This window comes from Panicum virgatum, chromosome 2N (genome assembly GCF_016808335.1).
Source record: "Panicum virgatum strain AP13 chromosome 2N, P.virgatum_v5, whole genome shotgun sequence".
In the NCBI taxonomy this organism is placed as follows: domain Eukaryota; kingdom Viridiplantae; phylum Streptophyta; class Magnoliopsida; order Poales; family Poaceae; genus Panicum; species Panicum virgatum.
Genome location: NC_053146.1, coordinates 52,428,189 through 52,452,277, shown reverse-complemented (window position 1 = coordinate 52,452,277; position 24,089 = coordinate 52,428,189). Strand labels below are relative to the sequence as shown.

General features: G+C 46.5%; 3 protein-coding genes across 3 annotated transcripts; 1 reads left to right on the top strand and 2 right to left on the bottom strand.

Annotated features, from left to right (window-relative positions):
- Positions 1–2,685: 2,685 nt before the first annotated feature.
- LOC120658910 lies at positions 2,686–5,453 on the bottom strand. Its single transcript, XM_039937033.1, has 3 exons — positions 5,150–5,453; positions 3,098–4,182; positions 2,686–2,914 (listed from the first exon to the last, which is right to left on the bottom strand). The coding sequence occupies exons 1-2, from the start codon at positions 5,425–5,427 to the stop codon at positions 3,102–3,104; spliced, it is 1,359 nt and encodes a 452-aa protein (XP_039792967.1). The 5' UTR covers positions 5,428–5,453; the 3' UTR covers positions 2,686–2,914; positions 3,098–3,101.
- Positions 5,454–10,775: 5,322 nt separating this feature from the next.
- On the bottom strand, positions 10,776–16,755 carry LOC120661169 (uncharacterized protein At4g15970-like). Its single transcript, XM_039939901.1, has 4 exons — positions 16,467–16,755; positions 15,595–15,766; positions 12,092–13,679; positions 10,776–11,943 (listed from the first exon to the last, which is right to left on the bottom strand). Exons 3-4 carry the CDS (start codon positions 12,305–12,307, stop codon positions 11,089–11,091), a joined length of 1,071 nt encoding a protein of 356 aa, XP_039795835.1. The 5' UTR covers positions 12,308–13,679; positions 15,595–15,766; positions 16,467–16,755; the 3' UTR covers positions 10,776–11,088.
- Positions 16,756–20,503: 3,748 nt separating this feature from the next.
- Positions 20,504–23,418, top strand: LOC120662751. The gene is made up of 3 exons (XM_039941831.1): positions 20,504–20,528; positions 22,401–23,249; positions 23,363–23,418. The coding sequence occupies exons 1-3, from the start codon at positions 20,504–20,506 to the stop codon at positions 23,416–23,418; spliced, it is 930 nt and encodes a 309-aa protein (XP_039797765.1).
- Positions 23,419–24,089: the final 671 nt, after the last annotated feature.

Sequence of the window (24,089 nt, the reverse complement as noted above, 5' to 3'; positions counted from 1 at the left end):
GGTCCGAAGTCCTGATCCCTCGGCAACGGTTCCGGACCTGCCTCATGACTGGGAAAGGTCCGGGAACGACGCGTGTCCCGGAAGAGGACGGCGCTCAGCCCGAACAGCCGGGGCTCCGGACCCCACAAGGGGGCCGGACCCCACAAGGGGCCCGGACCCCCGTGGAAGTCCCGAACCCCTCATAGGGTCCCGGACCTCTTGTATGGTAACCGGACCCCTCGCTAAGGGAAGAAGTCGACGCCCTACCTCTGGGTGGTCCGGCGCGGACACGTATACAAGGGCGCTTGGTCTCCATACTAAGCCTCACCCACCACTGCATTTATTGCGGTAGGTGGACGACCGCATTGATACAGTGGAAGCCGAGGCGATTCTTTGACCAGGAGGCACTATTGATCGCGTATTACCAAGGTAGTGGAGCCGCCGGCGCCGCCCACGCCGCGCCTGCCAGTCTGCCATAGCAGATGGATATGACGGCTCGGTTTCGCCCATTATGACGCCTACATAATAGCCTCAGCAGGCCACGCCGCAAGCTACGCTACTCCAACGGGCACCTAGCTGACGGGACAAGGAAAGACCCCCCTGGGTTAGAAGAGCAGCAGTACGCATATCGGAGGAAAAGATTCGTAACCACTGTTGTCTTTTAAGTACTCTGCACAGTATGCTGCACAGCACGTTGGGTCCACTTGTCGGGGCCCAACGTCCAATGTATCCGCTCCCCCTTTGATCTATAAAAGGAGGGGGCGCCGCTAGAAGACCTCAGGCTGGGAAAGAGCCAAGGCCAGCAGAGGATAGGTTCATACACACCACCAAGAACAATACATCTCCCAGTGGACGTAGGGTATTACGCTCCGGCGGCCCGAACCACTCTAAATCGTGTGTTCCTGAGTCCTTGTCTCAGCGTAGATTCAGCCCCATCGCCTAGTACTTCCCCGAGTACTCCCTCACGGGGAATAGGCAGGTGCGTTCCGCCACCCGGCTGTGGGTACCCCTAGAAACCCCACGACACATAGCGTTGCCATATGTGCTCGATTAGATCCTTTTTGAGTTGCCTATGTGTTGGCCGAGCTTTGATAGCCGAATTTCTACGGAGTGCCTCCGCAAAGCTTGGATTAGGGTTCTCATTTGTATGCACTTCAGGTGGGATCGCTATCGTCGCACTTGGATTCTCATTCAAATCCAAGACATCCCTAATTGCTTCCTTCTCATCTTCCACTATCATATTGTGTAGGATAACACAAGCTTGCATTATGTTGATAACGTCCGCTTGCTTCCATAACCGTGATGGTCGATTAACAATATTAAAGCGTGATTGCAGAACACCAAATGCACACTCGACATCTTTCCTCACACTTTCTTGCCTCAATGAAAATAATTTGTCTTCCGCCGATTGAGGGGCACTAACTGTCTTCACGAATACTGCCCATTCCGGATATATTTTATCGGCAAGATAGTAACCCATGTCATATTGATTTCCATTTACAGTATAGTGCACTGTAGGAGATTTCCCTTTTATTGCTTGAATGAACAGTGGTGACTTGTTTAGAACGTTTATGTCGTTCTGAGATCCGGGGGTACCAAAAAAAGCATGCCATATACGAAGATTCTTTGATGCCACTGCTTCAAGGATCATAGTAGGAACTCCTTGTTTACCACTTGTGAATTGTCCCGCCCAACCTTTCGGACAATTCTTCCATACCCAATGCATGCAATCGATGCTTCCCATGCATCCAGGAAAACCACGAGCCTCATTTTCTTGTAAGATTTGTTCAAGTTCATCGATTCTTGGAGGCCGTAGATATTCGTCACCAAATGTTTCAATCACACCTTCAGCGAATTTTCCCAAAATCTCCAAACAAGTGCTTGCGGCTATCTTCAAGACCTCATCAAGTTGATCAGCCGAGGTTGCATAAGCTAGCATCCTGATAGCCGCCGTACACTTCTGAAGTGATGTAAGACTATTTCTACCAATTGCATCGACTCTTTGGGTGAAATAAGGGGACCAATTGCTAAGTGCATGCACAATACGGAGGAACAAAGGCTTGTTCATCCTAAATCTCCTACGGAACATCTCATCGGTGTAGATAGGATTTGCACAAAAGTAATTAGCGACAAGATCATCAAGAGCCTTTTCACGATTCCTTGGTATGTACCTCTTTGGCCCACTGTGCCGTCGACGGCGACGTACAGTTGATGCTTCTCCTTTCAACTCGGCCTCTGCTACTATTTCATCAAAGATCTCATCCTCTGCGATCAAGTCTTCCACGGTGAACACCTCAAACTCGTCGGTATCTTCGACTTCATCTGCGATCAAATCTTCTAGTATTTCTTTAGCTTGCTCCATTCAGAAAGTCACGATGGCAAGTTGTGGGATGGTGGAGAAGTGTACAGAGGCTCCTACAGTAGGCTGATGAAAAGGAGCATGGATGGAGAAAAGGAAATGCATACAGAATGACGTGATGCTTCCATTTTATAGAACAAAGGCCCCGGCCACAAGCACTGACGCATGCCTTTTGGCTTTCAAAAACTGACGCACCACCTTTTGGCATTCTAAAACTGACGCACCAACAATTCAGTAAGCATTCACATGTTCACACCCAACAGAAAGTGGAGCACTGCATTTTCACCGGACGCATGGCTTTTGACATTCAGAAACAGATAGTGGAGCACTGCATTCACATTGATAACTGACAAAAGTGCTCCACATTGATAACTACAGACATGCTCAAGGCAAATACAGGTTCACACCAGCACAGGTTCACACCCAGCACAGGTTCACAACCACCAACAGCTATGATGCAAATACAGGTTCACAACCAGCACAGGTTCACAACCACCAACAGCTATGATGCAAATATATGCAGCACAGGTTCACCTCGATGCATGATCAGTCCTGAAAATGGCATCTTGATGGTAGCTGCAAGAAGAATGTGTAATATTCAGTAAACACACAGAAAAAAGGACACCATAGCCATTCAGGTGCATCTACCATAGACAGAACTGGCAACATTCATTCAAAAAAAAGGACACCATAGTATTCAAAACAAAAGTTCAAAATACAGTGAATCTTAATACTATTTTGGCCAAGCACCACAATTACCTGATCAATCAGTTTCAGGGAAAAGGGCATTCTCAAGCTTCTTCATCATACTAACTCGCTGCGCCTTTTCCTCATCAGACATTGAACTTGTATCTTGTAAGGCGAGGTTGTTATAAGTCTCCATCATCTTTGTCTCTTTCTCAAGCTTCTTCCCTTCTTTGTAATCTTGTGCTGTCAGTTGAGCAATTCTTGTGGCCTCTAGCTTATCAGAAGCTATCTTCTCCTGTCTGTCCAATAGCTTCATGTGCTTCTCATTGTTTGTCTCCTGGAATTTGCTATACCTATCAAATTTATCTAGCTCAATAGGAGACTCCTTTGAGTGACCATCATCACTACTGCTGGAGCCCTTGCCATTTTTAGCTACTATAGCTGCCATTTTAGCTGCCTTCTGACCCATTGGTCGCTTTGGCGTCTCATCACAAGTGTCCTCATTTTCCTCAGAGTCTCCTTCCAGGTGAAATGATTTCCTTTTGCGTGCATTCTTCAAGTTTTCATTGTATGTTTTCCACTTTGGCACATCTCGACAAATTTTCCAAACCTCCGTCAGCATAAAGGGTCCAACAACATCTTTGTTATCTTTGTTGTCATTCAAATAGAACTTGTGTGCTGCATCAATCCACTGTTCATTTGAATATCCACTTGTAAATACTCTACGAGCCTTTACGTAAGCACATTCAAAGAGGTCTGTCAACTTGTTAATCTTGTGCCATCTATCCTTGCATTGCTTCGCACTTCTTCTTCGAAGTGGAGGGGTAGTCTTGTTGTACGTTTCGACAACCTCACCCCAATATTGGCCACCACCCTTATCCGCTCCACAGGTTGAGTCGGTTGAATGTTCTATCCAAGCGCTCATCAGTCTACCATCCTCATCCACATTCCACATGATCCTCTTCTCAGTCCTCTTCTCAGCTATTACATTATGATTCTCATTCTCATTCTCATTCTCATGCTTATTCTCATTCCCCAATAAGACTTCCACTTCGGGTGGTGAACTACCATCATTGTTGTGTGCCTGATTTATTGCCCCAACCAAATGAGAATTATGTGGCTGATTACTGAAGTAGCTCATGAAACCACCATTGTTCCTGTGGAAAACCACAAGCTGTTACACAAGTGACAATATTATAACATACACCCTAAATTAGAGAACAAGGGTGCTAGTTAATAGACAGCTTAGCATTCTGATCCCTATGTTCCACTGATGATAAATAAGATAGGTACAAAGATAAATACTACTTGCCTATACATTTCAAACTGCAATATGAAAATACTACCAAGTTGAGCAGTGGTAGCACTATGGTATGGAAACTTAGGTCTCCTTTGGATTATAGGATTTTGTAGGATTTTTGGAGGAATGCTGTTCACATAGGATTTTTTTTCCTTTCCTATCCTTTGGATTGCAGGAACGGTGCTTAGCATTCCATAGGAATCTTTCCCTTTGCACACCAATTCCATAGGAATTTTAGCATCCACTCAAACCTCTTTGTAAAATTCCTGTGCACAAGGAACGAGAAACTTTCTTGCTGCTGCTGCTGTTAATCATGCCTCTTGCTCATGGGCCCATTTTCCAGTGAGCATCAAATGAAATAGTTACTACTGATTAGATAAACTAATAAAGTAACACAAGGCATTATGGCTAACACTCAACTAAGATTCCTGTGTTTTTCCTATAGCCCATCCAAACAATCATTCCTACAAAATTCCTATGTTTCTAAATCCTCTGTTTTGCACCTGTATTCCTATGGCATTCCTATGTTTTTCCTATTCCTGTGTTTTTTCTTTCCTGTGTTCCAAAGGAGGCCTTATACTAATGTTGTAGTGCTCTAAATCCTATGGAAAGTAACACTAACCTTGGGAATGTTCATTTGTCCAGCATATGAAAATATTGTACTGGAAATTTACAGTATTTGCTGCATCCCTAAGAGTTGCAGCACAGATATGCCAGAACCAAACAACTACAGATATTGTACTTCATTCTTTCAGTTACCAATATGCCAGAACCAAACAACTACAGATATCCAGGGTAGTCACAAACATACTGCGTCTACTAACCATGATCCAGGAGAAGAGGCTTCACCGCCGGCCGCATCCAACAAAGATGAAGATATGGAGAAGCCACCTCCGCAAGATCCATCCAGAGGTGAAGGGAATAGGAATCCACCTGAAAAATTGGGGAAGCCACCTCCGTTGAAACCATCCATGGTGGGTGGACGGGTTGCTGGCGATGCTGGCCCGCCACCGCGGCCGAGAGAGCGAGGCGGCGGTGGTAAACCGACAGCACGACCGAGAGAGCGCGACAACCCGCCACCACGATCGAAGGGGACAGCCATCGCCGCTGACCCGCCACCGCGACCTAGGGTACGGCCTGGGGCCGCCGCCGCTGCATCCGAGCTCGACGGTGTGCCTCCATTCTTCTTGCTACCTGCGGCCGCCGTCGACATCCTGAGCTCCAAACTCTGGCGAAAATCCGGCGAGGGAAGTTGGAGATCGGAGCAGTGGGAGATTGGGGAAGAGAGCAGAGGCTATATGGGGGAGGAACCTGGATTTGGCGGGCAAATCTCCCGCGCGCGCTCTCTCCGCGCGGGATCCGGCGGCGGCGGCGATTCGGGACGACGAACGGTACAGCGGCGGCGACTCGCGTCGATTCGGCCTGGGAGAACGGGACCTCCCCGTCGTCTGGTGAGACGACGCACGGGTCGTCGTTGGGCACGCGGGGGGTGTTTTTTTTGCAAAACTGACGATAAATCGACGGGATGTACCGACGCGCTGTACATGCCCTTAGCACACACGATCGAGCGGAACATGGCCGTCAATTTCGGAGTCCGTTGCTGAAGCGAGGGCGTCCGTACTCGGATCGATGAGTATGTCGAGGTGTTGCGGGGGCTCCTATACCGTAAGATAAATAGGCGATCTATCTATAAAGCCCACTAACGAATAATAAAAGCCCAACAACAATGGAGCAACGTGAGCACCGCTAACTAGGTCAGAACTATGAACTTTTCCTTTACATTGTTGCACTGAGATTTTAGTTACTTCGTGACAAATCACATTTGAGATTTCACTGCATTACTAGTTCGTTATTTTTGCTAGAGATAGTGCATGCAGCATGCATCCAATGTGAAATAATAGATTCAACATTTGCAAAAGTTAAGTTCAACATTTAAAATAAACTACTTCAACATTTATGCAATAATGTTGAAATGGTATAACTAAAATGTTGAAATAGTACACCTAATTTGTTGAGTTTTTTAAAATATAAATAATATATGCAAATTGGATCTCATTTTTTTATATTAATTATGAACAACGTCTATGTTCAAACGGAATTTAAATTGGGTATATGGTTTGAAAGTTATGGTCATTTGAATATTCTGTTAACAAAGTAACACGCACCCCAATGCAAGTCAGGTGCAAGTCTGGTAGAGCTGTACGGAGCTCCGGGCCGTGCAGGTATGTCTTTTTTTTTCCGGATTTCTGATCCACCTCCGTTTATCACCGTTGGATGTATCTTATGCACCAATCTTAAAGTAGAAGTTTGATAGCTTTCCCGCCTTCCGGAAGATGTATAGGATTAACTAGAAGAAAAGATTTGAGTTGGCTGGGAAAAGAAGAGAGAAAGATAGCTAGAGGGAAATTGGGCCCTAACAGGGCTTAAACTATGACGACGAACGAACAAACGAAGCCCTAACAACGATCACACATTTGCACAGCAAAAAGGCCTAATGCATCTATCCAGCATGAATGCACAAAGAAAAATAATATACTGTAATTAGAGTTTTAGGGTGTTACAATTAATTATAGCAATTGTGTTTGAAAGCCGCTATGTTTATTTTTTCTCAAGATCTTTTATAAATGCAAATGCATTGGAAAAAGAAAAATAACATCTACTTAAGTATTTAATTGGCTCCATACTGTTCTCTACATAGTTTTCTAGTACTTGGTATTACTTTAATTAGATGACCTCGTTACACTATGAAAAAACAGTTTTTGTGTGATAAATTTTAAAGTCTAAATGAACCGTCTTTGTGGGACGGAGGGAGTATGTCGAACGCTGCCGTCGTCAGGCCCATTCTTGCGGCCTCTCATAAAGGAACCTGCAGTTGGCCTGCTTTTCGAGGTCATAGAGCTTGCTCTTGGAGAACCAGTCGCCGGAGACGACCATATGACCCTATTTGGGAATGCTTATGATTAGATTATGAGCAGAATAAACCAAATACTTTTGTCAAACATCCTAGCTACTTATCAACTTACTTATTTGGAACACCACCACAAAAAATCCTCCCTAGTACTGCGTTTCGAATCGCGGCTCCTCATTTTTCTGAGAAACGCAACACTTTTCCCCTTGGAGTCCCTCGGTCCTCTCCTCTCCCACCTGACCGGATCTGAATTGGGGCCGCCGGTCCTCTCCTTCCTCCCTACCGCCGACCCTCTCCTCCTCCCTACCAGTGGCCGCGAGCCTTTTTTCCTCCTCCCTGCCACCGGCTGCCGGCCATCTCCTTCTCCTTCTCCTTGCTGCGCATGTCCGCTCTCTCCTCCTCCCTGCTGCGCCCGCTGACCTTGGCCGCCGGCCTTCTTCTCCTCCTCCCTATTGCAACCACCGGCCGTCTCCTCCTTCGCGATGCATTTGCTTCAGCTTTGGTTGGTTGATTTATTGTTGTAATTTTTAGTATTTTGTAGCACTTTCAATGGGTCAAATGAGAGTTAATTTGAATTTTATTGTACATTACATTTTAATAGAACTAGATTTCTATCTCAAACTTCACAAAGATGGTGAAAGTTGCCTTTACATCAATGTTACAAACAAAAAGACGTATTATCAGCCAAACACTCTATTTGTTCAGGACATCAGATTTTCAAGATCGTTAGAGTCAGCTTATAAATAAACAAGTCTCGTAAAAGCTCAACCGAACAGGGCCCATGTCCGTGGGCCGCGGCGACTGGGGGATGCGCATGCGCAGCAGCGGGTTGCGGAACCAGGCGATGTCCGCGTCCGTGAAGACGAAGCTGTAGCCGAGCGCCAGGACCCTGGCCTGTAACCGGTTCCGGCGTCGAGGTACTCCCCGTCCCCGGGCATGTACCGCTGCTCCGCCGCGTAGCTGCTGGCGCAGCAGGTGACTGATGAGCAGGGGGCGCCGTGCGGAATTTGGTCGATCCGCGCATGCCATTGGCTGGCGCGTGCTAACTCTGACGATGCATATGATGTGTGCGCTTTGGGTTCGTTGACCCAAGAGAGAGTACTCCGTACTCCCTACTCTCCGTAGGATACACGTCTCTGCATGCATAGCTATAGAGCGATAGGCTGCTAGCTATGCACGGTGCACGCTCGTGGCTCGTCGATGAGCAAGCTCCATGCTCCATCATCACGGTCATCAGTAATAATATATATGGGCAAAAACCAGCAAGTTGACACATGGACATGCTAACGACATCCTAGTTCGCACCTCATTACCAGAAATATATGCAAGTTGAATCACCGATTAAATTTGAAGTAACTGAATTGTGCGAACTAACTCTAACCAAATTAACTAACTGCTCAACTAGTAACAAAAATTTTCATAAACTTTTTTACTACTTTACTGACTAATATAGTCCTAACTAATAAAATGTAGTTGAGAGTGAAGACAGGTAACTAACTCATCCGGTAGGGTAGGGACTCAAAGTAATAGAGCCTGGCTTATTAAGCTGTTCGTACTCGTCATACTCTCAATTCTTCCTCTAAAAAGAATATTACATCCTGGGCCTGTTTGGTTCCCTGCACTAGGGACCACTAGAAAACTTTGACCGCTAATTACGGTGTCAAACAAAACCACTTTACAAAACCAACTCCAGAACCCCTCTGCTAGGAACCCTGAAGAATCTAATGAGGTTTTTGACCGCGTGATTAAAGAATGATTACTATAGCATCACTGTAGCCAATCATCGATTAATTACTATCATTAGATTTGTCGCGAAAAGTTATACCCATCTCTGAAAAGTTTTTGCAAATAGACTTCATTTAGTACTCCATGTATGCAAGATTCCTTTCTCGGCTTGTGTGTGCTAGGAACCCTAGCGCGAACCAAACAATGCCCTGGTCATCGAGATTCTCTCATCTTTATCTAGTTCTTCCGCACCCATTTATACTTATATCTCCCTCTATATCAACTACCACATATTTTATTCAACCATCTTCAAATATCATCCCATTTTATCAAACACACTTCCTTTTATGTTCTCTCTTTTTTCTCGTCCTCCCCTTTTCTTTTTCTTCCTTTTCTTCTCTCCTTTCCTTTTCGCCTCCACCCCACCGTCTCTCTCTCTGTGTGTGTCTCGCCCTCTCTCTCCACGGCTCCCTGCTCCTCCCTCCCTCCCCTGCTCCTCCGCTGACCCAACGGGTCCTCACCCGCCGCGCGGAGGCCTAGACCGACCGGCGGTGGAGGAGCGGGGGCCGCGGGTTGCGGGGCCGGCAGGGAGGAGCCGAGCCGCGGAAGCCGCGGCGCGCGAGGCCGGCGGCGGAGGGGCCGAGCCGCGCTGGCTGCGGGAATAGAAGCTCGCATGGAGGCGCACAGAGGTGCGGGGCTGGCGAGCGAGTAGCGGCGCATAGCGGAGTTGCCTGCGGCCATGACAGGGCTGCGGGCTGCGGCACGCAGCAGCGCACACAGCGAGGAGCTCGATTACGGCCTCCTCCTCCTCCTCCCTAGCTCCCTCCTGTGGTGTCCTCCTCCCTCGCCGGATCCATGGGCGGCGGCGGCCGGATCCGCTCCGGGCTCTAGCTCCCCGGCGTAGAGGCCATGGTCGCGGGCCATCGGCGTCGCCTCCAGTCTCTCTCCCCCCGGGTCCAGACCATGGGGAGCTGAACTCCGGCGGCGGCGGTTGGATCCAGGCGACGGTTGTGGCCTGGGCATCGCGACAGCGGAGCAAGGGGAGGAGGAGGAGCAGGGGTGGACGACGAGCAATGGCCGGAGACTAGTGGGGCCGGTGCGAGCGCATGGCAGACGCCCTCTACGTCCACTCGGAATGGAGCCGTCCGCTGTTTTAGCGGACGCCTTTCCGGTACCTAGGTTTTTCCGCTAAACTGGTACTGGAGGGAGCAGTAGCGGCTATCTCCGGGAAAATCTATTTATCGCATATGCAATTTCCTATCGATAATCACAGAAGAGGATGTTGTGGCTTCTGTTCATCTTCTCCGTTGAGGTAAGCGGTGGCCGAAGCTTGGGGAGGGGGAGGGGGTGGTCGGGGAGAGGTGGTAGGTGGGGGGAGCGGCCGCCGGCGTGGTGGAGGGCGGCGGCGGAGCTTTAGGGTTCCGGGTTACCTGGGTTCAGGGAGCTCCATGGCCACCGGCGATAGAAGAGGAGCGGGCCGGGGCGGTGGAGGATGGGCGGCGGCAACAGTTCGGCCGGCGGAGGGCGAGGCGGCGCGGGAGCGCCGCCGGCCGGCCGGGGTAGGACCCCCGGTGGGCGGCGGCCGGCGGCGGGGGCGAGAAGAAGCCGGCGGCGCGGTGGCAACTAGCTTGGTTAGGGTTGGCGACGGTGGAGGGAGGCGGCGGAGGCGCCGGGGGCGGCGCCGGAGCTAGGGGATGGTGGGGGAGCGGCGGCGAAAGCCTCCTGCGATGTGTTTCTCGCCCCTCGCATATGCGGGGAATAGAATCCCCCTCCCTCCCAGCACTCCCGGTACCCGTTGCGGAAGCTTTATATAAAAACAATAAGTATTTTTCAGTATGAACAAAGACGTTCTCACATACATGCGCAAACACTCGCCTAGCTAGGTATTTTCGATAACTATATGTGTAATAAAAAGAGTACTATAGCTTAATGAACGTAACTTAAACTGGCTGCACGCACATGACTAGACGTCAAATCGCCAAGCATACATGCACTTGCTGTCGGAAGAAGAACAACGGCGATGATGCATAGCAATGCCAAAGTACCTGTTTCAGCAAACAAGGGAAAATCAATCAACAATCACAGCACCATTATTGTTGGGTACGCAACTGAACTGTGACATGATCGAATTCAGTCCGTCAGAGCTGTGATGTTGCTGCCCGGCTTCCCGGCCTTCTCCTTGAACCGCTTCCACTCGTCGAGCACGCCGCGGAGCCTCTCCAGCTTCGTCTTGAGCCCGACGAGGCAGTTGGCGTGGAACGTGCACAGCTTGTGGAAGTCCCTCCTCTTCCCCCGCTCGCAGAAGCCGCCGAGGTAGTCCGTGTCCACGAACTGCGCCGTCACGCCGCTCCGCGCCACCACCTCGTGCTTCACCCTGTCGAACACGAACTGCTCGTGCTGGCCCCGGAACCTGCTCCGGGCCTCGTACCAGGCCCCGTAGAGCGCCAGCGTCCGGGCGCTGGGCCTCGCGTACACGAACCCGCCGTTGGCGCGCTTGTCCAGGTCGTAGGGGTTGTCGCCGTAGAAGGAGTCGCAGGACATGGCGAAGTCGGCGGCGACGGGGATGCGCAGCAGCGGGTTCCGGAACCAGACTATGTCCACGTCCGTGAAGACGAAGCCGTAGCCGAGCTCCAGGACGCGGGCCTGGAACCGGTGCCGGCGCCACAGCATGTCGACGTAGTCCCCGGCCATGTACGACTGCTCCGCCTCGAAGTTGACGCCGTCGCCGCCGACGGGGAGCGCGTAGCAGAGCGGGTGCACCCGCCGGCACCGCTCGAACGCCTTCCCGTCGATGGCGACGATGACCAGGTGCCGCAGCAGGGGCTCCGTCCGCACGCCGATGCGGAAGCTCTCCAGGAAGAGGTCCAGGAGCGAGCCCGGCGCCGTCCAGGCCTCGTTGGTGAAGGTCATGATGATGGTGTTGTCCTCCATGGCCGCCGCCCTCAGCACCTCCGAGAGCTTGCCGTCAGCTGAACTGCCGTTCTTCTGCTAATAACAATACACATACACGCATTATATTGAGTTCATTCCCACATATATAAGCAGCAGATAACTAACAAATGCACAACTAACTATAATGGTCGATGCGGAAGTTATTAACATATTAATTATAAGCATATATGCATGTATGTACCTTGCCATTGGCAACAAGCTTTTTCATGCTGGGATCGGCAGCTTCCTGAGTCGTATTATTGCCCAAGGTGGCCATCGCTTCTACATGTGGCGCCGGCACAGCCGGGTCGCACAGCCACTGATGAGGACGCTGCTGCTGGAGCAGCAGCACAACGCAGGCCACGGTGCCGATGGCTGCCACGAGAAGGAAATGCAGGAGATTTCTCGCCGCCTTCATCTTGAGGAAGAACCACCGCCGCTGCTCGTGATCTCAGCACCGTGTGTAGAGGGTATTGCATCGGGGAGCAGGGTGATAACAGGGCATCTACCATGTACCTAGCTACACGGCAAAACTGAACGGCAACATGTTGGTTTCCTTAAGCTTATTAGCTACTGCTACTGTTCCTATTCGCATGTGGATGCACACGCGGATCGGACACACACATGTATATACTACTCCGATGTCAAAAGCAGAGTTGAACGCTGGACAAGACCAGATCCCCCACCCCAAGTTGGCAAGTTATCCTTTGGTTGCTTCGTTCGGAACCAAAAGGCGTGCTACTTTCTCCTAATCACGGCGGGTTCGTATAATCAAGTGTCTTTTCTTGGCATTTTTCTTCTTCTCTACCCTGTACGCGTAATGTTATCATAATCAGTGGTTGAGTGTACATCATATATATGTGCGTCTTGTATATATGTACATGACAGAATGCTGCATGATTAATTTTAAATTGTGTAGCATGATTACAATTTGCATTGCTGAACGCAAACATATGCGAATCTAAAAGGTAGGTTATCTTTAGAGGATTTTTTTTTTGAAAAAGGCAACGAGCTGCCGAGCCATTATTTGTTGCAAGCAGCTAGCTAGCCATGCAGCTGCCGAGCCTGACTGACCATGCGTGGAGCGCGGTGGTGTGGTTCGGAAATCAGAATTCGGATCATTATATTCGCTGTGTTCGCTTGATTGTGACTGGTGGCTGGTGCTAAATTAATCTGAGAGAATAGTACTGCTGACTGGCTGGTAGCTGTATTTAGTCTAAAAGAACAGTACTGCTGACTGATTGGCTGTCAAGCCAAACTAACAGAGCGATTGACCACTTCAACTACTTACTGGCCAAAGAGATGAGTAGGACACACGCCAATGCAAAGCTAGTTGCTCGGAGAGTTGCTTCGACTCTGCCCGTCGTCCGTTAAGTTTACCTTTGCGCGTGCCGCACGCTCTCTTCTCAACGTCGTGGCCTCGATCATCCATGCATGGGCATGTAAACAAGTTTCAAGCACGGTTCCCAACAAGAGACGGTCACACATCCTTTGAACATCACCCGGCCGGAAGCCCCCGGAACGCGGTGCAAAAAGCAAAAAATATGACGCGCGCGCGCGTTGTTTCCTCTCGTATTTCTGCCGAGGAACTGCGCATGGTAGTTGACTTGAGCGGCTCTTCCCACATGTGGAAGGAACTCAGTTGACTCAAGCTACCACTTGCGTGCTTTGTAAAAAAAGGCAAAAAAAAAAAGGATGGCGACGAATAACCACGCCTCCTGTCTTTGCTGCGGGAGTGTCGTGGGAGCTGAGCGGAGAGCTTCTGCATCTGGGATGAGCGTGCAGCGGGTCTATGGAATTCCAGTTCAGCGAAAAAAATGACAACCAGTTTAGAATTCAGACAAGTTCATAGTAGCAAGGAAACTTTGCAGTACAATTGTGATTATACCTCGTTTTTCTTAACTTTGTGATTTTGCCCTTACTATTCATAAGTCAACGTGATTTTACCCCTATTCAATGTGATTTTGCCCCTGTTTTGACCGTTTACTACAAGCAAAATCAGGTTGACTAGGGAAAAAATCAGTTTGACTTGTGAATAGTAAGGGTTAAATCACAAAATGAAAAAAATAAGGGTAAAATCACATTGCACTGTAAAGTAGAGGTAAGAACACAAATGTCCTTTTCATCTTTGACTAATAAGGATTTTTTATCTATACCATTACAATTATCACACTTCGGAGATATATCATTAGTATTCACGATATTGTAAAGATCCCATAACAATTTTACCGTACTTGGAGATACGCCACTACTTACCCCTTCGATGTGTTTTTTAAAATTTATGGACCAAAATATCCTCAATCTTCTTCAACCTCTCATCCCCTCTCTCCTCTCTCTCCAGCAACAGCCACCTTCTCCGGCTCCTCCCATGGCACACATCCCAGACTCTGGGCGCGTACTCGACGCTCGCGCCTCGGGCGCAGCCCACTCTGCCGCCTCGCGCCCCGGCGCCGGCCCCTGCGACGTCTCCCTAGGCCTCCGCCCCCGTGCCAGCTTGGACCTAGATGCCCCCGCTCCTTCCCCCAAGGCCGCGGCCCCTGCCTCGAAGCTCCCGCTCTCGCCGCTGGTGCCGGCGCTGGGCTCAATAAACCAACCGTCTTCCGAGGCCCCGACCTCCCTAACGCTGCCCAATACCGTCTTCAGCGTCGCCCCTGCCACCGCGGCAGCCGCCATGGCCTTCTTCTAAGATCGTGGCGCTACCTCCACGCCGATACGTTGTGATGTCCAAGGTTGACCAAACCGGTGGGAACCGGTCCGGTTTGACCGGTTACCGGTCAAACCGGTCCGGCCCGGTTCCGGTTTGGTCCGGTACCCAACCGGCCAAAATTCAAAATTTAAATTTAAATTCAAAAAATAAAAAATTCTCAAAAAAATTCCTAAAAATACTTCAAGGTGCAATGAATCTAATAGTGTCAAATTTTCTCAAAAATTCGTTCATTTAGTATAGTTTGCGGGGATTTAAAGTTAAATCAAAAAAGAAAAAGAAAAAAATAGGCCGGCCCATTAAGGCCCATCGGTCAAACCGGCCGGTAAACCGGTTGCACGGGAGCTTTTGAATTTGGATTTGAATTCAAACCGGTCAAACCGACCGGTAAACCGGTAAAACCGGCCGGTAAACCGGTCAAACCGGTCGGAACCGGTTGCACGGGATTTTTTGAATTTATTTGAATTTAGATTTGAATTCAACCGGTTTCCACCGGTTACCGGTCAAACCGGTCCGGTAAACCGCTACCGGAGGGCGGCGGTTTGACCGGACCGGTCGGTTTGGTTAACCCTGGTGATGTCGCACGGGGTGGGTGATGATGGAGGATGGGGGAGAAATGAGACAGGGGTGGGAGGTTGAAGATGAGGGTAGTTTGGTCCAAATTTTTTTATAAACATATTTAAGGGGTAAGTAGTGGCGTATCTCCAGGAACAGTGGAATTGTAATAGCATCTTTACAATATCGCAAATAGTAATGATATATCTCCGAAGTGTGATAATTGTAATGGTATAGATCCAAAAAATCTGGTCAATAATACCTCCAAAAATAATTACTTCTAAATAGAAAAGGTTACATGTTATGATAGTTGATTTTATTATAAATAAACAAATATAATTTTTATGTTGTCAATCTTTATGATTTTTACCATCTATAGCAAGTTTAAAAGATTTGACATGAAAAAAAATAAAATAGCTATATTCTGAAATAGAGGGAGTACTTACTTTTGTTTCGATGGATGATAAATAGATCTTGGATGCTTTAGTACCTTCGGCTTGCATCCATTTCATCCCATTCTTTATTTCTTCTTCCTCCTCTTCTAGCCTTTCAAAAATTCTGATTGCTTCCAGGTTGACTGGGTCATACTCCAAATGATCTGCAGAGGAGCACCGATCTCTGCATTGCACCATAGTATAATCAGCACATCAAAAACACATTGCACAATTTACAGATCATACTGACTGAGGCAGGAGATGGTGTTAAAAATTAGAGATAATTTATAAATGAATTTAGTCATATTTTGATTGTTGTAGGTTCGTTCATAAAGCAGCAAAACAAATGTGAAATCAATCCCCAAGAATTCCTATTGGATGGAGAAATCAAGAAATGCCACAAAAAATAACTGCAAACTATTTATAGGGTGAAGTCAAATTAGGGGTAGGAGGGCAAGTCCATGTTACACTTGTAAAAAGAAAAAAAAACAGTTTATAAGTGATGTGTTCATATAGCTAAACTAACTGCATAGCACTGTGTAGGGGGCCAACAGACTTGCTCAACTGAAACCTGAAGAATATAGGATCTAATGCACAAACATGAAGAGCAGTAGGTGCGCTTGCATGCATGCATGGAGATGCAGATGCGGGCAAGCATGCAGGAACCAGAGCACCAGAGCATCTCATAAATCAACCTGTTTACTTGGCTGGATTGCTAATTTGACATTTTTGCAACATTAGGACTCGTGAAATAACATGTCTATATAGGGTTACTAGGCTGAATATTAGCAAGGTGGAAAGCAACAAAAAGACTAGCAAAAACAATTTGCCAATTATTTAGTCAACAAAAGTTGGAATTAAGGTTAGTTGGATGCAGCTCTTACTCTGATGGGTCCTCACGCGGCTCAGGTTGTGGTGAGACAGTGGCTGGTGTCAAATCAGGATCCTTCTCTGACCTGATAGCATGCATAGATTAAACAACATGAGAACAAATTTTATAAAGCTATAAGATGTCATCCTCCTCAACTGCTAGCATGAGCAAAATAGAAGAATCAACAGTAATCCTTCTTTCATGTAAATATCGATCCACTGTCCTAATTGTGGGAAAGCACATGCTATTTTCATGCAAAAAAAAGTTAAAGATTTTCCCATACATCAACATTAATATTAGCAAGTAGCACATAAGTCATTCATGGTAAAATTTGTTATGAAAATTTAGAAGCTTTTTTTTTAGAAAATGATAATTTAGAAGCTAAGGCAGAATCTTACAACAAATTTATAAATCTAAGCATTTGCTCCCACCCCGCCTTCTCATTGTCAAAAGGATGCAGTTTTTGCTGAATAGCACCAACGGCATCAGCTAGTCCCATAAAAGGACCACCAAGCTCATCAGGATGTATGTGGAAGAGCCCATTCTTTAGAGTGACATGATACCCCTTTGGTCTGCATGGAACACCACCAGCACAGCATCAAGATACTTTGATAGACAACCATTTTCACTTCACTTGTAAGTTAAATGATCTTACAGTGGTGGGGTTGGAGGTGGGGTGCGGCCGAGCTGGATGGCGGCCATAGCATCACTTAAGCTTTCAAAAGGCCCACCAAGATCATTTGGATGGACGTGGAACATCCCACTCTCAATAGTAAGATACTGCTCAGGCCTAAATGAGAGCAATAACACGAGTACATATAACAGGTGCAGACATATAGTACATTGCTAATTTACTTTGAAGTTGTTCCCTTTCTAGATAGAAATTGAAAGAAGCATATTAAACTGATCAGAATGTTATCTTCAGTAAGATGGTAGCTCAACTATATGTCGAAGATAGAACTTTTCGAAATAAAACATCAAAGCTAGATTCTCTCAAAGAAAACTGCAGGACATATCTACTGCTCATTTCAATAGACTAGACAGCATAACCAGAATCCGACATAAACTAGGAGCGTGTTGTTGGAAAAAAGAAAAATAAACCAAAAGAAAAAGGAAAAAGCGTGTTGTTGGAAGCTAGAAGCCTAGAATTGCATCCAAGGGTATCAGGAAAGAGAATGAAAAATGCAGCCAATCGGGCCGCAGTCGCTGGTAGCGTGCTGGAATCGGAAGACCTTCAAGTGAGATGATTTCGCCGAACGGACCCCCGGGCAGCAGGGGCGAGCGTGGACAACCCATCCCTGCCTCCCTGGTCGACAGTGATACTGTAGACCCAGGATTGGGGCGGAGAGCGAGCGGCCCCGGCCATGGCTTTCCATTGCGCGGCTTGAACCGGGAAGAGGGGCACGGTCTGCACGGAGCGGCGGGGCGGCAAGTGCGCTGCCGTCCGACGTCCGATCCGTCCGCCGGCGGAGCGAGTGGGTCGCGTTGCAATTGCACGAGGGTGGAGTGGGAGCGTGAAACTGGCTGACTGACTGGCCCAGCCGGTTCGATCAGTGAAAACTTTGGCGTTCGCGTCAAACAGCGCACGCGCCGCTGCTTCTTGTGTTAGAGCGCAGTTCCTTGATATAAACATCTCATAAGATCATTCCTAGCGCAAAGTAAACCTCACCCAATAAGACCATTCTTAGTGCAAGTATCATAGAGTTTCATTCCCATTAAATAACATATCATATAAATAAAAGTGATGATATAACATGTATTTTAAGAAGAAAAAGAATAATAGAGTTTTATGGAGATGAAACTTGGTGTACACAATTACCAAAAGCCATAAAATTAGAATAAAACTCCATTGAGATGATTTGAGTTTCATCTACACATATTCATCAACTTCTATTGGTTGCATGGCATATTTGATCATTAATACTAATCAATAAATAAATGTGACAGTTTATCTATAAAACTGTGCAATAAAATTATGCATTGATGGAGGTGGTTTCATTCCGGTATGAAGCTAATACTAAACTTGGTAACTGCGCTATGACACTGTGCATTGAGATTGGCCAAAGAGCATCTCCAGCAGTTCCCCAATCCTCAATCCAACTACCATATTGGCAGAGTTGACAGAGTTGATAAGAAAATAGTGCTCCAACAGTCTCCCTTAACATTTCCTTTTCCCAATAATTATTGGGACAACCTAATAATTCACATCAACTCTCCCTAAATAAATAAGGAGTTGTGACTCTCCCAATAAGTTAGTTGGAGTGAGATGAGATTATTGGGAGACTGCAAAAGTAACTCCCTCGATAATCCTAAAATGCTGCAGATGTTATAAGATGGTATTAGGATATCCCGATACCACTTTTTCATAGATTATTGGAAGAGATACTTTTACAATTCCCCGATAAACTCATCTAATACAAATAACATACTAGAATAGCCAAAATTCTCCTTTTATTTGAGGGGAGTTAAGGTGAAATATTGGAACAATCCAATAACTATTGGGCAAATGGAGAGGTTTTGGGAAATTGCTAGAGTATATCTTCTTTCTAATATTGTCAGTCTATTAGGGAAATGAAGACTGCTGGAATGCTCGAATGATGAAGCTAGTGCACTGGCGACGTCAATGTATTTGGAGAATAGTCTATATATATACATGGGATTCACATAAAGTGATCTTTAGTTACTACCATGTGCATAATACTTGTTTATTTCTTACGGATTGCCCATATGCATGTGGCTATTCTTTACTAAGGACTACTATATGGACTAGTTACACAATGTATTTTGATGGGTTTAAACAATTGCTTATTCACTATAGACTGGTTTTGGATAACATTGTGGTCACCCAAGTCTTGTGCACCTCTTATAGCAAAAAGATTACCTTCCTATCTTACAACCTTTATCTTATTATAAAGGGTGCTGCCTGTTTTTTCTCTATGAGCTAGCTCTTGAAGAGAGATAATACACTCTTTCTTCTCATCATCTCTTTTTCCCATGTAAGCAAAATGATAAGTTGGACTTTTATAAGCTAGCTGAGGTGGTTTTGTTGGAGGAGGCCTCCGGTGACGACCGGAGTCGCCTTGCTATCTGACCGAGCCAGCTTTTCTTTTTTTTATATATATATTTACACATCATTTTATTTGACTATGGTGGATGTTGGTAATTTATATATAAATTTATGAGTTACTTTAGCCTATATTTATAATGGTTGACGTAGAATATAATTGATCTATAAGAATTTCCGGACGAAGTTTCTGATTTCTATCAGCTTTTCTGCACGATTTAATCCCTTTTTATCGTGTTCCGTATAACGATGAACATGGAGCCTCCAGAAGTAGTCACAGCAATACGTAATATAATATATATCTCGCAGAAAAAAAGCAATACGTAATATATATAAGAAAAGCACTATGTCTACAAGACAGGTTGTACGGGATAATGGCAATAAAAAATACCGGTAAATAAAAGAGCAGGTGGGGGTGATAAATTAAGGTTGAGAAGCAGAGAATTTCAAATTCTATCCTGCAAGACAAGTTCAAACTTACGGTTTCAAATTCTCCATGTCCGGTTTGAACGCAATCCAGTGAAAGACACAGCAGCGACAGCGATGGAACAAAAAAAGCAACGCAAAACTTCAAGAACGAGGGGCTACTACGTAGAACTGCCTTTGCAGGCTATCGCCAGATTGTTGGAAATATTTCAGTTAAGATATTTGTGATCTTCACTATTAAAGAAGCGTTTAAACCATCTAAATGCGATTAAGGAAACCTAATGATAAAACCCTAATGGGCTGTGATCAGCAGGCCCATTAGGCCCGTTTCCAGAGGCTGGCCCTCAGCCCCAGAGTGCCTATAAATATAAGGTCGTGGTTAGCACCTTAATCACCAATTCACGTCATTCTAAAACCCTAGCCCCCGCTAGTCTGATCGCTAAGGGCACTGGAGGGGTTTAGAAGGCCAACCACTCTCGTTGGCGCCCGGAGGACGCCGATTCGCTGCTGCATCTCCTACACCGACAAGAACGCCTACTTTCTCTACGGATCATGCGTAAATGGCTGCTGCAACTGCTAACGCTGGTATAATGTTTACCAATTTATTCCGCATTAGATTGATTTGTCATGAACTAGGTTATGTTAAGTTTCTGGGTAATGTGCCACTGATTTAAGTTTTGGCAATTCTAACAATTGGTATCAGAGCCATCTTAACCTAGTCATGCACGGTCAATTTTTGAGCCATTTTATGCCTCTATTTTCGTCGGTTTAAGATGCAAAACGTGCTGTGCAGATTAGATCTTATTGCACAGTTAAGTTTGATTCACGGTTTAGATGCAATTAGATCCTGCAGAATGGTTTTTATGTGTTAATCACGCGTGATTATATCTAAATCATGGTTAATTAAGTTTCTGATCACGAGATTAGATCTAATCTAATTCGGTTTAGGTCAAGTTTAAGATTAATCTTGATTTGTTAATGCTAAGTGTCTCGGATTATATGCAAATCTTTAATGTTTATGCTAATTCATGGTTAGACCGAGACAATTTCATGATTAAATCAAGTAATCAAGGTTAGGGTTTACTTTTGCTTACTGTTTTCCCCAATTTATGTCACTGTTAAGTTAATTTCCGCCATTTAGATCCAAATTCATGAGATGCATCAGTCAGCAATTAGAAGAAGGGGAGTCAAATTTTCAGATCGCATTAAGAAATCCCCAAATTTTCCATGAACCCTAACCCTAACCCAAAGTGAAGCATAAGTTGCTTACCTGTCGCTTACCACTAATTGACGGAGCAGCGCGTGGCATCTTGATCCGCCGCGCGTGGTCGCCGAAAGAGGCATCTAGTGGAGCCCCTCGACGGCATGCCGTGCGACTAGCTCGCACGGCACGCCGGCGAGAGGGCCCACGGGGCGCATGGCAGCCGAGCTTCGGGGGCGGCGCATCAGGAGGGTAGCCGTCGCCCGCGCATGAGCACACGCGGCCGATGGTCCGCACACGCGCTCCTAGCGGTGCGCAGGGCGGCCACCAGGCGGTCGCGTGGCACGCGGCCCTGGGCGGCGAACCGAGCGGCGGCCGCGAGCCCGTGCCTCGCGGCACGTGGCCTGCCTGCGGAGCCCGCCCGCATAAGGAGGCGGTCGGTCGGCACGGCGCGTCGAGCCAGGCGGCGCTCCTGCGGGCCCGCGCGCATGAGGCTGCGGCGGCTGGAGCCAGAACGCTGCTGCCGGCCAGGGCCCCGCGCGGATGACGCTAGCGGGCGGCGCTGGACTGGAGGCGAGCGGCTGCTGCTGTCTGAGGAGAAAGTGGAGAGTGGAGTGAGGAAACTAGGGTTCCGACCGCACGCACTGTTTTATACTGCACCACATCAGTTCGTGGCCCTTAGATCATGACAGACGATCCAGATTCGCCCGCATTAGGTTTTCGCGGGATGGGCCAAATGGGCCGACTGTGCAGTTTCGGCCGCGCGCATGGGGATGTTTTTGGGCTGTTTTTCATGAGTTTTAGCCCATTTAATGTTAAAGCCTTATTCTTTTACTGTTTTTTATGATTTAAGCTTAATTTTAATTGCTGTTATGTTTAAAGGCTTTTATTATTTCTGTTGCACTTATTAATTACCAGCATTATGTTAATTAATTTCCATGAGTTATGTAAATGCTTTTAATCATGTTTTAATTGCATTTATTCACTGAAAATTATGTTCATCCACCATAAGCAATTAAGATGCACTCTATTTAAATGGAACCATCGGGAAGTTTATTTAGAGCACTTGTAATTAATTCTGACCATCGTTGATTTAATTATGAGTTTTAATGATAAATTTCGTTTGTTTTCCCCATCGGTGATGCAAATTGAAATTTATGTATGATTTTAATCAGACCATCGTAGGGTTAATATCATACTTCTTATGCGCATCTTAATTGTGAGTTTAATTAAGTTATTATTCTCATGATTTTCAGTGAACACTGTGACGGGCTACCTGAAGTCCATTGAGCCCCTAAATGGCACCAACTACCCCAGCTGGTATAAAGATGTTCATGTGGCCATTGCTGTGTGCGAGTATGATCTCGCCTTACGTCAAGACAAGCCAGCAGAGCCCGCTGATCCCAATGGTGATCGTACAATCATTGAGAAGTGGGAGAGATCAGACAGGATGGCCAACATGATCATTAAGAACACGATCACTCCGGCCATCTGTGGTGCTATTCCTGATAAGGACAAGGTTGGTAATGATCTGAGCGCCAAGGCATACCTTGCCAAGGTGGAGGAGAACTTTAAGAGTTCTTTCAAGACTTATGCTAGCACCCTAATCATGAAGATGCTGACTTCACAGTATGATGGGCAAAGTGGAATCAGGGAGCACATTATGAGCATGTGTGACATGGCAAATAAGCTGAAGACACTGGATATGGCTATCTCTGATGGTTTTCTGGTGCACTTCATCATGACTTCTCTGCCAGTACAGTACAGTCCCTTCAAAATAAGCTACAACACTCAGAAGGCGACTTGGAGCATGGCTGAGCTCATTAGCTACTGTGTTGAGGAAGAAGAAAGGCAGAAAGCTGAGAGGATGAAGGATGTTGTCAACATGGTCAGCGAGCACTTTGGGCATGTTAGCATGAGCAACACTCATAAGCATCAGGCTGAGTCTGGCAGTAGCAGGCAGCATAAGAGAAAGTTTAAGGGTCATAAGAGCAAGACCGTGTCACATAAGAAGACCTCTAATGAGAGGCTGTGCAAGTTCTGCAAGTCACCTAAACATGAGCAGAAGGATTGCCATGGATTTAAGGAGTGGCTTAAGAACAAAAGTACAATTACTGATTATGTATCTTTTATTGATGAATCATTCTTAGTGAATTGTTCTCCTAATACTTGGTGGATTGACTCAGGTGCCACTGTGCACATTTCCAATTCACTGCAGGTATTCAGTTTGATCCGAACTATAAGAGAGGGGGAGCGAAGTCTAAGAGTGGCTGATGGCAATGAAGTGAAGGTTGAAGGCATTGGGAGCTTCAATTTGGAGTTACCAGGCGGCTTCAACCTTAGTTTGCATGATGTTCTTTATGTTCCTAGTTTGAAGAGAAACCTTATTTCTGTTTCGCGTTTAGATAAGTCGGGACATATTTGTGAGTTTGGCAACTCTATGTGCAACATTAAATTTCATAATTTAAGTGTGGGCCTTGGTCATTTGCAAGGCGGTCTTTATTTGCTCTCTCTTGATAAAGTTTATTCTGCAATGAATGTGGATGATGTATCGCATAAGCGTAAGCGTGATGATGAGACTTCTTCGAAATTGTGGCATTGTCGTTTGGGCCACATTTCGAGGGGGAGAATTGAGCGTCTCATAAGAGAAGAGATACTCTATTCATTAGATCTCTCAGACTTAGATCAACAATGCGTTGATTGTATTAAGGGGAAATTCGCTAAGACAATTAAGAAAGGAGCTACTCGGAGTTCGGGCCTATTAGAAATAATTCATACTGATATTTGTGGCCCGTTCCCAGTAAAGTCTGATGATGGTTTTGGCTCGTTCATTACTTTCACAGATGACTTCTCTCGTTATGGTTATATTTACCCCATTCGTGATCGATCCGAGTCATTAGATAAATTCAAAATATTCAAGGCTGAAGTGGAAAATCAGCATAATG